This window comes from Eptatretus burgeri, chromosome 17 (assembly GCF_056783735.1).
Source record: "Eptatretus burgeri isolate ZD-2024b chromosome 17, Ebu_testis_v1, whole genome shotgun sequence".
Lineage (NCBI taxonomy): Eukaryota > Metazoa > Chordata > Myxini > Myxiniformes > Myxinidae > Eptatretus > Eptatretus burgeri.
In genome coordinates this window covers 13,718,571-13,735,963 of record NC_140977.1, presented here as the reverse complement: position 1 = coordinate 13,735,963, position 17,393 = coordinate 13,718,571, and the positions used below count along the sequence as shown (strand labels likewise).

The 17,393-nt window shown below is 42.2% G+C and overlaps 1 protein-coding gene across 1 annotated transcript in view; it reads left to right on the top strand.

Moving 5' to 3' along the window:
• LOC147009353 (uncharacterized) overlaps positions 1–17,393 on the top strand; it is an 82,928-nt gene that overhangs the window by 45,241 nt on the left and 20,294 nt on the right. Inside the window, exon 3 of the mRNA XM_085861181.1 lies at positions 11,686–11,818. Coding sequence (XP_085717307.1) covers positions 11,686–11,818 — 133 coding nt within the window. The remainder of the gene's footprint in view (positions 1–11,685; positions 11,819–17,393) is intronic.

Sequence of the window (17,393 nt, the reverse complement as noted above, 5' to 3'; positions counted from 1 at the left end):
ACTACTCCCCCTGCCATGGGCTGGGCTTCACCTCCTTTCATATGATCATTTAGATGTCTGGGGAGTCATGGAGTCACTGGATCATTGGTTGTGGTGCTGCCAGTACCTGTGCGGGAGGACGAAATTCCGAGTCTTCAGGTCCTTGGTGCTTCCAGTCTTGCTAAATGGATGTGAGACTTGGACTCTGACCAGGGATCTGAGACAGAGACTTAATTCCTTTGGTATCAGGTCTTTTCGGAGAATCCTTGGCTATCGCTGCTCGGACTTTGTGTCCAACGAGCAGTTGTTGAGAGAGACTCAAATGAGATTTGTTACCTGCATAGTCCGTGAGTGTCTGCTGCGGCTGTCTGGACATGTGGCTCATTTTCCTGACGCTGATATTGCTCACCAGATTCTCTCAGCGAGGGAGTCTCGTGAGTGGAGGAGGCCAATGGGCCGACCACGTGCCTCGTGGTTGCAGTAGGTTGATCGGCATCTCAAGGAGATGGGGATGGGCCAGGCATCTGCCTCTGGAGTTCCGGCGGAAAGTGGACGCAGCGACGCGCTGCTCTGGTGCATGCTCCCATACCTGACCTGCCCTGATATGATCATTTCTTCAATAAAATCGAGTCGTCATATGCAGATACGATGAATATTCGTGTTTTATTTTCGGGAATAATTTAATTTTCTTCCAACACTCATCACCATTGAGTATTACCTGAACTTGGTTCTTGGTTTCAGTATTTTTGTTGAGCAGAGATGAAATGACATACCTCTTAATGTTCTTGTCCTGAGCATCTCCTGATCCAAATATTTCCCTAAGCCACGCCCACTTTGCCTAAGCCACACCCACTTTCACATAAGCCACACCCACTTTTCCTAAGCCCCACACACTTTTGGAAGGACCACCTACTCCTACATCATTTGCAGTTCTGTCCTGCCCCACAGGGCTTGCCTTGGCTTGCCTCGGGAAATTCCCAGAGACCACACCCACCATTCTTATATAAAGAGCTGCAACACAGGCTAAATTTAAACATATTTTTACTTTCATTGAGAATGGACGGCTGTGTTGCTCTCGAATGGGATGACTTTGGAGTTCCTTGGAGTCCGACTACCTGTATGGAACTAAATCTTCAAATTGATGAACTGGATTCAAACCTCTTATCTGTTGAGATAAGATTTTCTTTTCCTATTTACGGAGTTTGATTTAAGCATATAATAAGTTAATAATTAAATCACTTAATTAATACAGTAATATTTTCTCTCACAGTAAATTGTATCAGAAATACAAAATGAAAATACTGTTTTTGCCACAACTTTGGGTGAAATTGTTGGTTTGGTTAAAGACCTTGTGACCGACCAAGACCCAAGGAAACGAGCTCGACCTTGATGACCCAGCCAAAGCGTTATTCCTTGGAGACTCACAAAATCCTGAAAAAGAGTCGTACATTGATGGTATTCATTGTGAGTTATCAAGACAACACCAGCTGAACAAGTTCTACCTTGATGAGCCAGAATCCAAGTTTTAGCAAGGAGACTCACAAATTTCAGAAATTTTGAAAAATGGAGTTTTCCTTGATGATCCACAGTTATACTATGTGAGATCTATCACCAAAACCCATAAAAATTGGAAAAAATGAAGTTTTCCCTGATTATCCACAGTTATACTGTTACGGATTTGGAAACCTTTTGCACACAAACTGCCAGAGTCCCTGTAGTTCAATTATTGGCTGCTCTTAGAGCACCCTTATTCTGGACATTTCCATCTGTCTGTCTGTCCGCAAAACTTTGGTCAAGCCTAGGGGCTAAACCACTCAACCGATTCCGATTAAATTTGGTAGGTCGGACCAATATTTCTGGGAATCATGAGCTTTCGAATATGGGACCCCGGGCCCCAGCAACGGCATAGCTACGGCCCTTTAAAGTGGTCAAAATGGGGGAAAAAATCGAAGCTTAGAGTTCTGTGCGCCATCTATCTAGCTCCATGCCAATTTGCAGCCCTAACAAAAAATATTTGTAGGAGGAGATATGTTTTGGGCGAGTACATGTCGAACATTTCAGAAATGGTTAATTGCGAATATCTCTAAGAGAAAGAGTCTGATTTTGATGAACCTTCGGTGAAATGTGTACAATGTGGCGAGCATGTACACAAAAATGAATGGTTGCTGTGCAAACCTCCATTGCTTAGCAACAGCTAAAATACTTTATCGTACATCGTACACTTATTGTTTACTGTACAAAAAAATCAATACCTCCGAAACTGGACCTCCGAGGGACCTGCTTTTTTTGTGCCCAAGGAGAATGTCTTACAGCATCATATCAAAAAATAAAATCTTTAGCGAATAGATAAATGGAATTACCAGGGCTGCCATTTTTTAGAGTCTCTTTGGAAACATGCCTGAAATTTCACAAGGGGGGTTTCTGGGCACAAACTAAGAGGGCTGTGATAATCATATTTATTGTGCTAAATTGATTGATAGCATGGATATGAATATCGGCTCGTTGCGTCGGCCAGCTTTCCATCTCGAGCGAGCAGCCATGTCGACTACCGGCTTGTTTCGATAAGTATGTGTTTATAGTTAGAATCCATCCCCTATGTCTATTGTCTAATGGGAATTTCGTGTGTGCGCTGTGAGTTATTTTATAGTCAGCTTTTATACATCAACTACTCCTACAACAACAACAACAACAACAATTGCAGCACCGTCCCTCACTCAACCCGGTCGCCATTGCCCACGTGTTTTTGGCTATATAAATAAATATCCCCATTTGTTGAATGTACTCAGCGTGTCGAGTCCATTTCTGCATTGACTGAGTGTGTCGCGCGTGTTGGAAACTAGCAAGGCCGTTGTGCCACCGTAACGGGATAATCTGACCGACAGAACTTGGCGATTAAAACCGCTCGGCATCGCACACGGAACGGGCTCGCTAAGCGGCTCGTTTCTGTACGAGTTTCCTTTGAGGGTGAAATTCCCCAGTAGTTAGACCACGTGGGTACTTACGTAAATTGAAGTTGGCAATCGACCCTACCCCACGTGGTCTATCCATTGGCGAGTTTCGGTCCAAAAGGGACCTGTCTTCTCCGGACTTTTCCGGAGAAGTACGATCTGAATTCCGGGCGATTGGTTGAGCTGACTTGTGGCTCCGTCTGGCGGTCGGGTCGCGGCCGACGTCCCGGCAACGGTAACACTATGACATCACAATTGATGTCACAATTCTTCTTTTTTTTCTTTTCTTTTTTTTCCCCATGTACGGCCACGCATGTACGGGCACGCACGTATGGGCACACGCGTACGGGCATGCACGAGTCTCTATAATTCCAGCAATCTCTGTGTGTCTGTGTGTGGTGTCTGCGACCGCTGTTTCTCGACAACCACTGGTCTGATGTAATTGAAACTTGCCAGGAATATTGCTGGGGGACCTGAGTATGTGCCTTTTCAAGGTTTGATATTAATCGGACAAGTGGTTTCCAAGTTATCGCCATTTACTTACCAACCAATGACAGGACACGGTGCTATGACATCACGATTGACATCACAATTCTTCCTCTTTTTAATTTTTTTTGCACGATTGACGTCACAACTCTTCTTCTTCGTTTGATATGACGTCACAATTACGTACGGGCACGCACGTCACAATTGACGCTGGGGACCTGAGTATGTGCCTTTTCAAGGTTTGATATCGTTCCTCTTCATCCGTTTCAGCTGTTGGTGGTGTCATGTATATTGTATATTGCTATCCCAAGTTATGTATATTGCTGGCGACCTGAGTGAGTCTGTGCCTTTTCAAGATTTGACATTAATCGGACAAGTGGTTCACAGGTTATGGCTATTTATTTACCAAACCAATGACAGGACACGGTGCTATGACGTCACAATTGACGTCACAATTCCTCTTTTTGTACTCTCGTCGGGTGGAGGATAGAGTAAAAGCCATCATCCAAGACCATCCATTATTTATTTATTTGTCAGACTGTGTACTTTGAATGTGTCTTTACTCATTTCATTTCAACAATCAGCACCAAAATGTTGGGTTGGGCTCTCGAGTCACAGTGAATCTATTTGTATCTGTATGAATCTTTCTTATTCAATTTCATTTTTAACCACGCATTGTCAAAACGTAGTTATTATTGTATGCACTATATATATATGTAAACGTACACACACACACACACACACACACACACACGACATTAAACTCATGATTATTATTAACAATCAGGCGTGCAATTAAAACAAACAGAACAACAACAACAACAACAACCTTTCTGTGCCGTTCAACTCTCAAAATACCAACAGGGGTGTATCGTTTAGCTTGGCTTGTCGAACCTTCTTTTTCCTCGATTTTTTTCACCGTTAGATATTTTTTGTGAGGAATGATTTTAATAAGATTATCGGCTGAGGATGAGAAAACGATCGAGAGGGATTCCAGAGATGTAATATATAATAGAGAAGAAGAAGAAGAAGAGTCGAGTGTGCATCAAGCGTGGATCCGTGTTCCCGAGACGCGCACAGGGAGCGAAACATTTCCCGCAGCGAGTTGTGAGTAAAGGAAGTTTTGTGTTGTCAAGATTTCTGGTTTTTAAACATCTTCGTGAGTAACATTAAACTAGTGATACAGATTATAACATGTTTCTACCCGAGATATCAGCGATCACCAAGGGTAACCACGTGACGTGACCCGCGATGTTCATGTTTTTCTGACCGTTAAGTGACCAGTGGAGGTTTTAGTCATTTGTAGATCTCATGGATCACAATGGTGGATCAGTGTAGGCCCTGTCGTTATTTAAACTACTCAATTCAGTGTTTGTGTGTCTCTGCGTGTCTGTGGTCGATGTGTTCAGTAGTTAATTATCAAATCTTAACCAAACTCGTCAGGAGGACAAATCGTGTGAGAAGGTGAATAGTGGATCTACTTTGTTTACCTCACACCCTCACCTCCACCACCATCCCGTCCCCCACCCCCATCCTCACCCCCATCCTCACCCCCATCCTCCTCACCCCCATCCTCCTCACCCCCATCCTCCTCACCCCCATCCTCCTCACCCCCATCCTCCTCACCCATCCTCCTCACCCATCCTCCTCACCCATCCTCCTCACCCATCCTCCTCACCCATCCTCCTCACCCATCCTCCTCCTCACCCTCACCCCATTCCCTCCTCCTCACCCCCTCACCCCCATCCTCACCCCTCACCCCCATCCTCACCCCACCCCCATCCTCACCCCACCCCCATCCTCACCCCACCCTCACCCTCACCCCACCCTCACCCTCACCCCACCGTCACCCTCACCCCACCGTCACCCTCACCCCACCGTCACCCTCACCCCACCGTCACCCTCACCCTCACCCCACCGTCACCCTCACCCCACCGTCACCCTCACCCTCACCCCACCGTCACCCTCACCCCACCGTCACCCTCACCCCACCGTCATCCTCACCCCACCGTCATCCCCACCCTCACCCCACCCTCACCCCCACACCCTCTCACCCCCACCCCACACCCCCTCTCACCCCCACGCCCTCTCACCCCCACGCCCTCTCACCCCCACGCCCTCTCACCCCCACGCCCTCTCACCCCCACGCCCTCTCACCCCCACGCCCTCTCGCCCTCTCACCCCCACGCCCTCTCGCCCTCTCACCCCCACGCCCTCTCGCCCTCTCACCCCCACGCCCTCTCGCCCTCTCACCCCCACGCCCTCTCGCCCTCTCACCCCCACGCCCTCTCGCCCCACGTCCTCTCGCCCCACGTCCTCTCACCCCCACGCCCTCTCACCCCCACGCCCTCTCACCCCCACGCCCTCTCACCCCCACGCCCTCTCACTCCCACCCCCATCCCACCCCCATCCTCCTCCCCCAGCCTCCTCCCCCATCCTCCTCCCCCATCCTCCTCCCCCAGCCTCCTCCCCCATCCCACCCCCATCCTCCTCCCCCATCCCACCCCCATCCCACCCCCATCCCACCCCCATCCCACCCCCATCCCACCCCCATCCCACCCCCATCCCACCCCCATCCCACCCCATCCCACCCCCATCCTCCTCCCCATCCCCATCTCCACCCCCATCCTCCTCCCTATCCCCATCTCCACCCCCATCCTCCTCCCCATCCCCATCTCCATCCCCATCCCCACCAAAACCCCCATCCTCACCCTCACCCCACCCCCACCATCATCCCCACCCCACCCCCATCCCCATCCTCACCCTCAACCTCAACCCCACCCCCATCCCCATCCCAACCCCCATCCTCATCCCCACCCTCATCCCCACCCTCATCCCCACCCTCATCCCCACCCTCATCCCCACCCTCATCCCCACCCTCATCCCCACCCCCAGAGTTCTGAATTGCCATCAACGTAATTTCCGTCCCTCTTGTCGTGTAACGAAAATAAAGTTAATTTTCCATGATTTTGTTAAAATCATTTTCACCTGCTGAGCTTTCTTTTTCATCCCCGTTCGGTAATTACCTTTCATCTTTAGCTGCTCCAACGGACTCTTGATTAAAAACCACAACGTTCCACCGTGGGACAGGTGGGTTCGTCCATTTACTAATTGGGGGGGGGGGGTGTTTTGTTCATCGTACAATGAATTGTCGTGTGGATTTACTCAATAATATCGATTTTTGTTTACATAAACCGTTTTACACATTTTATTATCATTCTTGTTCCATTTCTAGCTCATCTGGAACGTAGTTCCGGAGCATCCGTTTGTCCGTCAGTCCGTCCACAAATACTTGTAACTTCTTCTCTGACGCTACACATACGATTTCGATGGACCTTTACCAAAACGTTCATCACAGTATATGTACCAAAGTTTGTTCATAGCATTAAAAAAAAAAAATCTGGTCCGATGGGTCAACAGGATCATCCCCAAAATAGGGATTTGCGCTCTTCTCTGAAACGACACACCCAATTCCGATGAAACTTCACTCCGACTTTCATCACCCGTGATGTACCAAAGTTTGTTCACCGACATTGAAAAAAAAAATCCATCGGTATTTACTTTCTTCCTCGTTACATAGTGTGTGGGTCATCCATGCCTTCCAGTGGTTGCCTGGTTATTTTATCCAGCCGCTACAGGTGAGCGCCCAGGGGTATTTGGCCCTATGTTTAATGTTTATACATGAAATGTAATTGTTATTCACTTTAACCTGCTTTCTTTAGTAACCTCACGTCCCATAATCTCATAATATTGTGACGGTTTTGGAAATGTACCCCAGGGTAGAGCGTACATAGGCATGCAGGAAATTCAGGGATGAGTTGTTTCATTACTTGATGTGTAGGTGAATCTTTGCCCCTTGTCTAATGGTTTGGGGTGGGGGGTGGGGGGTGACATGACATGTGTTGAGGCTGGTTTGTGCATCCCCTATGTGATGTTTTTCCTCCACCCTCTCTGCTACTTTCAATCCTCCTTTCAATACCCCATCGGTGTGTTCCAACAATTCCCCCCCTCTGCCTTTCTCAATTCACCAATTATCCCCTTCACCAAACATCAATTCAATAACCCCTCTTTAATCCAGTAAGTTTATTCTCGTCCTTCGGTGCGTCTGTCTTCCTCACCACTCAACCTGCATAGTCCGTGAGCGTCCGCTGCGGCTGTATGGACATGTGGCTCGTTTTCCTGACGCTGATCCTGCTCACCAGATTCTCTCAGTGAGGGAGTCTTGTGGAGGAGGCCAATGGACCGACCACGTGCCTCGTGGTTGCAGCCGGTTGATCGGCATCTCAAGAAGTTGGGAATGGGCCAGGCATCTGCCTGGGGGATGGCCAGACAGAAGCCCCTGGAGTACTGGCGGAAAGTGGATGCAGCGACGCGCTGCTCTATCCCATGCTCTCAAACCTGACCTGACCTGGCCTGAAGAATCCTGAAGGAGTTGTGGAGTGCCTCCAAGACCACCGGCCTTGATGTTGCCGGTTGATGTCTTGGAACTCGTCATTGGGCCCAGAAGAATTTTGTCTCTCAAGGGACACTGGATACCATTGACTAGAGTCGCAGGGCCAGGCTTGATGGCAGAGCTGAGCTGTTCAGAGAGTTGAGGCGTAAAACTGTACGTGTGTTAAGGGTGGACAAGGAGGCCGATGTGCGAAGAATCTGTGAGGGGGTAGCGCATCACTTGTGGTCAAGTAATTCTCGTCCTGCTTACAGGGGAATTTGTGCATTGCTTTCCTCCGAGCCCATCCCTCGGTGTATTGCAGTGAGAGCGAAGGGTGGTGGGCTCTTGACAGATGAGTCCGAAGTGAAGGCCCAATTTGCCAATTGCTTTGAGCGGCTGTCCCAGGTTGATCCACCAGCTGTCGCGTTGGATGTCGGGGGTGTTACTGTCCTTATTGCTGACCCTTCAATCAACTGTGATCCACATTCCTTTGTGTAAACACAGGCTGCAGTGAACCAGTTGAAATGGGGTACAGCTCCAGGGATCTGTGGCATCCATGCTGAACTTCTCAAGGCTGATTGAAATGCTGTACTCATGCCATTGCAAGCAGTTCTGTGCTTTGCCTGGAACATAGGCATCATTCCAACTGACTGGAAGAGGGGCCTTGTTGTCCCTCTCTGGAAAGGGAAGGTTGGTTGCCAGGACTGCATCAACAACCAATGGGTGATGCTGTTCTCAGTGCCAGGCAAGGTCTTTGCTCGGATAATTCTTGGTGGGACTCACCACCATCTGCTTGAGCACCAGCGTCCAGAGCAGTCAGGCTTTACACCAAAGGGGTCAACGATTGACCGTATCCTTGCTCTTCGGGTCCTCACCGGAATGTCGACGAGAGTTTCAGCAGGGGCTGCTTGTAGCCTATATTGATATCTGCAAAGCGTTCGATTCAGTGAATCGGGAATGACCTCTGGGCGATTGTCGGTCTTCGTGGGATGCCACCAAAACTAATCAATCTAATGTCTGAACTACACTCTAGTACTGAGAGTGCTGTGAGATGTGGTGGTTCCATTTCCAACTTATTTCCAGTTTATACTGCATTCATCAGGGGTGTATATTGGCTCCCACACTTTTCAGCACTTGTATGGACTTCAGCAAGATCAAGCTGCAGTGCATTGTTTGGGAATGTCAATATCTCAGACCTTGATTTCACAGATTATTCAGTCATATTTGCGGAGATGGTGGATATCCTTATGGGGGCCTTCGAGGTGTTGAATGACGAGTCGGAGCCGCTGAGATTATGGGTTTCCTCAGTCAAAAGTAAGAGTCAGGCTTTCAATGACTTATTGGATGCTGCTATCTTCTCTGTACCTGTTTGTGCACGGTGTGGATGTTGAGGTCATGGATAGATTCACTTCCCTTGGAAGTGATATTGATGTCTCCGCATGCTGTGAGCAAGAGGTCAATAGACGTCTGTGTCAGGCCTGTGGAGTCATGGATTCACTGGATCATGGGGTGTGGCGCTCTCGGTAACTGCAGGAGAATGAAAATCTGAGTCTTTAAGTCCTTGGTGATTCAAGTCTTATTCTACGGATGTGAGACTTGTACTCTGACCAGGGATCTGAGATGGAGAGTGAACTCCTTTGGTACCAGGTCTCTTCAGAGGATCATTGTCTCTTGATGGTTAGACTTTGTGTTCACCGAGCGGTTGCTGAGAGAGACTCAGATGAGATTTGTTACCTGTATAGTCCATGAGGGTGAGCTTTGGCTGTCGAGACATGCGGCTCGTTATCTTGCTTAACAGATTCTCTCAGTGAGGGAGCCTCGTGAGTGGAGGTGGCCAATGGGCCGACTGCGTTTTTCATGGTTGCATCAGGTTGAATGGCATCTCTAGGAGATGGGGATGGGCCAGGAATCTACCTGGGGAATGGCCAGACGGAGGCCTCTAGAGTTCTGGCGGAATGTGGATGCAGCGACGCGCTGCCCCGGTGCTTGCTCCCATACCTGCCCTGACCTGGTACTCACTTTGCTGGCCGAAGAAGCATAACAGACTGTGTTAACCCACCTGGTGTTAGTTTAATGGATATAGTGGCTGAACCTCAAGACCCAAAGATCTGAAGCCAGCCACCTTAACCGTTAAGTGAACACCAGGCTTCCCAGGTGAATGTTGTAGTGCCTTCCTATTTTCTTAAAAGTGGGTTCCTTATGTATTACCTGAAATCCAGTGATGTGAGAAAACTGTCTTCCGATTAGCATATGTGCTGCATTGATTACATCTAAGCATAAATACGCTTTCATACACATCCCCTGTGCTTGTGTGCCACGCAGTCTTGGTATTGAATGTATTCATTATAAAATGGCTAAACAGGCTCAGATTTTAGATGGATATCAAAAGGTTTGTATGTTTTATGTATGGCCAAATCAAAGTTTACATCAGCAACTAATACAATTACAGAGAGACGGGTAGCAGCTTCTTCCCTCTCTTCAGACATAGATAGAATCACACAATCACGTTGTCTTAAAAACCCGCAATTGTTCCCGGCATTCAAAAAAAAAATCAGTTACTGAGGTTTACGTGGGCTGGGGGGGGGTCAACCCCCACCCCCTTCCCCCAGGAGTTATTTACTTTCTTCTCGAACGATACATACTGTTCTGATGAAACTTGACGACAACCTTGATCACCCATGATGTCCCATAGTTTGCTCATGATGTCCAAAAGTTTGCTCATGACATCAGAAAAATTGGGGTCTAAGGGGGGTTTGCCCCCCAAAATATGTATTTGCTTTCTTCTCTGAAACTACGTATATAATTTTGATGAAACTTTACCACAATGTCAATCACTGTACATGCACCAAAATTTGTTCATCGCATTTAAAAAATAGGGTCCTGAGGGGGTCTTAGGAGTTTGCCCCCAAAATAGGTATTTGCTTTCTTCTCAGAAACTATACATGCAATTCTAATGAAACTTGACCACAACCTTCATCAGCCGTGATGTACCAAAGTTTTTTTTTTTTCAAGGCCTGAAAGAATAATCGGGGTCTAAGGGGTCTACATCGAGTTTACTTGGGGAGTGGGGGGTGGGGGGTTCCCCACACTGAAGAGGTGTTTGCTTTATTAAACGACGCACACAATTCCGATGAATGTTGACCACAACCTTCATTACCCATGATGTACCAAAGATTGTTCATGACATCAGAAAAATCAGGGTCTACCTGGGTATAAGGGGGGTTGCCCCCCAAAATTTGTATTTGCTTTCTTTTCAGAAACTACACACACAATGCCTATGAAACTTTACAATCACCTTCATCACCAGTGATATAATAAAGTTTGTTCACGACATTTAAATAAAAAATTTGGGTCAAAGGAGTTCTACTGGGGAGGGGGGGCTTGCTTTGTATTTGCTTTCTTCTCTGAAACCACACACAATTTCGATGAATTTGACCACATTTATCACCTGTGATGTACAAAAATTTGTTCACGGCCTTAAAAAAAAAACGCCATAGGTATTTACTTTCTTCTCTGTTGTATATTTTGTGGGTCATCCATGCTGACCACTGATTCCCTGTTTATTTTATTCAGCCGCTACCATGTGAGCACCCAGAGGTATTGCCACTATGTTTTGGGGGTGTCAAAGGGTGCACGTTTGTGTGTGGTGAAGGTTTAAGGTGTTGTATCGAATTTGGGCAAAGGATAAAGTCTCAAGTACTTAGGTACTTTGTGGGATCAAGGTACTCAGGATTGAGCAAACATCAGGAAGAGTGGTATGTTTACTGCCTCATTAAAGGCTCACCCACCATGTATGCTCAAGTTGGCTGATTGAAGGATTCCTTTTGTGTGCAGCCATAATCGGAACAGCTGACTGTGCTCGGGTGTGAAATGGAGGTTGAGAAGCTGAATGGATTTCCCGAGATTCTGCAGATAAAAATAGAGGATGTGAACTCCTTTGGTCTGGAAGAGGAGCAATGCGACCAGTTAAATGGTGAGTCGTGTGTATTACATGATATTTGATGGGTTATGTGTTTGTTTTGCACCAATTTTTGTTATTTTTGTATGCTGTACATGATAGAGGCTTGTGGAAAACTGAGAACATTACAGAAAGGGGGAAACAACAATAACAGAGTAGAATTAGAATTAGAAATGAGATGAAGGGGAAGGGAGAAGTGGAAAGTGGGAATGAAACATAAAAGTAACAAAACGACAAACTAACAAATGTGAAGAGGTGAGGGAGAAGGGGAAAAAATCACAATGACCTGTAAAAAGGGAGTGCTTTGGAATGGGGTCATTTGGGGTGGAAAAGATCATGGTTAGATAGGGGAATATCTCAGGTGGTGTTGAACAGCTGTCTTGAAGACCTGGAAGGAAGAATGAGATTGAAGAGAATGTGGAAGTTGTATCCACAAGCGGGGGGAAAAGAGGAACGAAAGAGTGAAGGTGAGCGGTGTCGAAAAAATTCTCAATTCCTTCTGTACATTTGAGCCATTTATTAAAAACAAACACAAACATATCAAGATGGAGAATATCAGAGGCGCTTCAATATCCAGCACAGTCTTCCTCTCAATTCTAAAATGCAAAGAAATATTGAGTTCTTATATAGTATTTCATGAGATGAAGTCTGTTTTTCTTCCCCACATGCTGGTGCCACAACTGTCAGGTTGAGAGTTCAAGGTGAAGATCACTTGCAGCTTTTGTGTAGCAGCCAGCTTAATTTTGATGGGCTGAGGAATATAATATTCAGGAATTGTAGGGGTGAGTTCACCCTCGGCAAAGAATGACGTCAAGACTGCAACCCCTTGGGTACTTGGATGGATTACACATGGTTCTGTGGTATGTAGGTCAAACTGTCAGCCCACATTGAAAAGGCTAGGGAATGATATATTGTAATCTGAAGCTGACGAAAGTGTAAAAAAAAAAATAAAAATCTGGATATCTCCTTCAACCAACATTCTATTTGAGTGAAAATAATATCTCCAACCAGACATTCAGATGCCATATATAATTATTTATAAATGAAATTTCCCTTCAAAAGCAGAGTAAATTCAAACAATAGGTAATAGTAGGATGAATATACTGATTCTGGCTCACTTTCCCTATGTAAATAATTGGGGGATTTTCAGCGATTCATACTTTTTTTTTCCCAAAAAGTAAACCCCCTTTTTATCCTAAGGTATATTTATTTGTCTCCCCTTTTACCTTGGGGCACTCTTTTCAAATAACCAATGCAATAAGATAAAGATTTGTTCAAGTAGAAGGGTGAATATACTGTGATTTGTTCAACGTGATTCTAAAGAAATATCTGAAACATGTAAGCCTAGGGACACTCTTTTTCAAATAACCAATGCATATTGTTTAGCTCACTCATTGAACCTATAAAGATTTGTTCATTCTCAAATTCCTTCAATAGTTTAATTTTCTTTGCACAATAATCCCCATCTAAAATATTTAAAAATAAAACATTTGAATCTTTATATTTTTCAAGATACCCCTTTTGTGTCATTATGAAATGATATACTTCTCTCATTGATCTCATCTGACCACCTCCTGAGTTGCATATCATTTTGTGATTGTAGTAAATTATTTTTCCATTGTTCAATTGATGACCATCAAAGTTTTCAGTCCATTCAAGGATATTTATTATTTTCTTTACATCCTCCAACTTACTAGTTTTTTAATCGATTCGCTTATTTGTTTTATTTACCTTTGCTTTAGTTATTTTTTCAAGAAGACTTATTTGATATTTTTTACATTCATTATGTTTTCCATTTATATACCAACACTGAGATTTTCTCCACTCTTTAGTTTGATTAATACTTGGTTCGACCATTTATATATTGTGAAAAACGTGGCGGTAGCCCTTAAAAACCCCAACCCATCTTCCCATCGTTAAAACTTGTGTCCATATGGAACACAATCTATTCTATTCACTCGATCATACAATTTACATGTGGAACACAATCTATTCCATTATCTAAAATAAATCTCTTATCAAAGACTCCTAATGCCTTTTTATTTACTTCTTCACTATATATCTTATGTTAATAACTTCTTATTCTGTTCATTTTCCTGTATTCTTCTTATTCATCAAACAATTATAATAATTTCTAAAAGTTATTGATTTCTTTATTACATATTTCTTTATTCCCTTTAACCTTTTATCAATGTGATCACCATACTTATAAGCATATGCCTTTGCTCTCAATCCAATAAACTCACTCATTACTTTTCCACCCAACTCATCCTTAAACTTACCAATAACCTTTTCATTTTTTTTTGAAAATAACTCTCTCTTCTTACTAAAATTACTTGTATCAAATACTCCAATATTTTTCTTCATATCTTTATAAACATCATCAGTTTTTATATCTGTGATAAAACTATCAGTGTCCATATAGAACAGTGAAACATTTTCACCATACTCTTTCTTTAAATCATTATACAAATAATCATACATCAATATCTTTGAGAAATCAAGAACTGCTGTTCCAATATAAATTGATTTCTCCATTACAATACTTTCCTTTTTCATATGAATAGCAGAAAAGTTCTCTGAAAAAACCTCTTCTCTCTCAAAACTTGGTTTATTTATCAATCTCGAAGCTTCTTTCCAAGATGTTGCGAATGTAATGTTTTGCCTGTTTCTAACATTTTCCATAGTCTTTCCAAATACAGCATTATTCATTAATTTATAAAAGTCCCCTTCAAATTTTACTTTTGTATTTGCTCTCATATCTGTATTGAATTTAATATACTTTTCCATCCAAGGACTTTGTTTAAATTTTAAAACTATGAATTTTAGCAACTCTCAACCCAGCAGATAAATATTGTCTCAAGTTCCTTTGATGCAAAACATATCCCTCTTTATCATCGAATGTTGTTAATAACTTTTCTGTTGATTTACCTTTGATATTAAAACTTTTATGATAATCACTTAACCATTCTTTCTTTGGGGTTTCTTTCTCACATGCAAAATGAAGGTCTTTATGCTTATTATGAAGATCACTCGGGTACCTCAAATAAACTTCAAAATAATAACCTCCTTCTTCCTCATTCAATTCCTCTTGAGAAGAAATAACAATATTCATCAAAGCTTTTTAATAATCCTTTTCTTCCACCCACTCTAATTTACCAGAAGGCAGAGATTGAGACATTGCCCATCCATACAAATTATTAGCATCAAAATACATCAAATAATTACTATATTTTTCACTCAGAATTTGGAAGATATTTATTATTTGCTTTAGCATATCTTTTTGAACATACTTGTGATATTCCACATCTCTTAGACTTCTCAATCATCAAAAGCATATCTACATCACTGATTAAATCTATATCTTGTTTTGTCATTTTCAACATTGCACTCCAAGCTAAACCAGGAGCTGTGACATAGTGGGCAGGATCTAATCCAGAACTATTTTTTATTATGACAGTGATCTAAAAGCTTCAAACACATCAGCTAACAATAAAACATGTTTTTTTTATACAAATCATGATATTCTCATGATATTCTCATGATATTCTCACAAATCATTGTGCGTGTTTATATTCCTTATCACTTATCTCTTCTTCATAAAGGTTATTATAGAAACTTTCTTTTGAAGGAAGTTGTGTTTCTTTAAATCTCATAAATGAATCCATATAATCATAAGGATAAATTCCCTTTCTTGTAAGAATTTTCTCTTTACTTTAAATGTCATTCCTTGTTTGAATTTCCTCTCAAGTTAGAATTTCATCGAAAATCAGAATTTCCTCGAAAGTTAGAATTTCATTCATTGTTCGAATTTTCTTTATAATTAGAATTTAATCTCTAGTTAGAATTTCTTCATTGATTTCCTCATTAATTGGAATTTCCTCTTTACTTTGAATTCTCTCTTTAATCTGAATTTCCTCTTTTGGAAAGAATGAATTATGATTTGGAAAAGAGCCTGTGGAGCTTAGATTTGATGCTTGGTTGGCTAGTGGTGTTCCCAGAGACTCGTAAGAATCTAAAACCTAATAAGAGTTAAAGGTTTTGTGAATATCATTTTTGCAAATGAAATATACTTTTGATTTGTGTTTGTTATGGCAGAAATATTCCCTGGTGATTTTGAAAGTTCATTTATAAATAGATGTGTATCATAGTTGGTGCTGTTGTGAAGAAAGACTGGAATAAAAGAAGGTAATTTAAAATTAAGATAACAACAGGAATGAGTGGGACCTCTAAATTTACCAGGAAGATGACAATGATCCCTAACTTTAGACTCCTCAATTTCCTCCTCACAAATATGACAGATATTGTTCTTTCAAAATTCTAATTTTTCTTCTTCGGTTAATTTCATCGGTTAATTTGTTTCTTTCATTAATGTAGTTAGTCTAATACAATCCTTTTCTAATCGTTTTACAAACTCTTGTGAAGCTTTTCTCTTTACTTTGAATGTCTTTACTTTTTCCACTATAATGTTCAAGTTTATTATACTTTTCTCCAACAGATGATTTGATATAATAACAGAAACCACAAGGAATATGTTTTTGATATTTATTTGTATTCGGAGAAGCAGTATTTATCTTTTTAAGGATACATTCAAAATCGGCGTATATCACAAATGGGTGCATGATAGATTTATTATAATCTTCAAAAGAAATCTTTTCACCAGGTTTAGGCATTGTAATTCCAGCTGATTTATGATTACTACAATATTTTGAATGTTGTTCTAATCGTTCTTTTGTATGAAATGAATTAAGACATCGCTTACAAGGATATATTTTGTTTGCTGTTCTGAATACCTGAGAAGAGATTAATCTTGATAAATTATTCATGTATGTATAATGTGAATTCTTTCCAACACTAAAATATAAAAGATCAATGTGTGTTTCTTCATTTTTAGAGTTGTTTGAAATTTTTAATACCTCAACTTTATTCTCTCTAGTTAATCCATATACATTAATAGAAAGATTATTCTTTTTCTCAAATTTAGGAATATCTGTTAGTGGCATTGGGAATTTAAAATCTTAAATTTCCAAGGTATTCTCATATTTCATATATTGTTTTACTTTTTCTGAATTACATTTTGGTGAATGTAAGTGAGCAAGAACAGACCAGAGAAAACATTTATTATTATCATTGTTCTTAATATTAACAACTGCCTTCTTTAGTTTTATTTCTTTTGGTAATTCAATATAAGAAGAAGCTTTAAGAGGGTCTGATTTTAGAATGTGTATATCTAAAATGATGATTTAAAAAAAATATTAAATCCACTTCCTATCACTGTATTATCAACATCCTCCTCTTGTCTTGATAGTTCTTCATAAACCCCACGATTCAAAAAATCTTGAAATCATGTTATAAAATGAAGATCTGTTCTCATATAAGGAATTTGTTCTTCATCTTGTCTTTTCATATTCATTTTCACTCCCATATACAACTTTAAAGTTTTCATTTCTTTTAATGTCTTTATAATAACTTTTTCAACATCAGGTTTCACTATTTCAATTGTTTCAGCTATTGATGATGGACCGGGTTCTCCAAATTGAAAAATCCTTATTTTTAAATGCCCCATCAGTGTTTTCAATATAATAGTCTC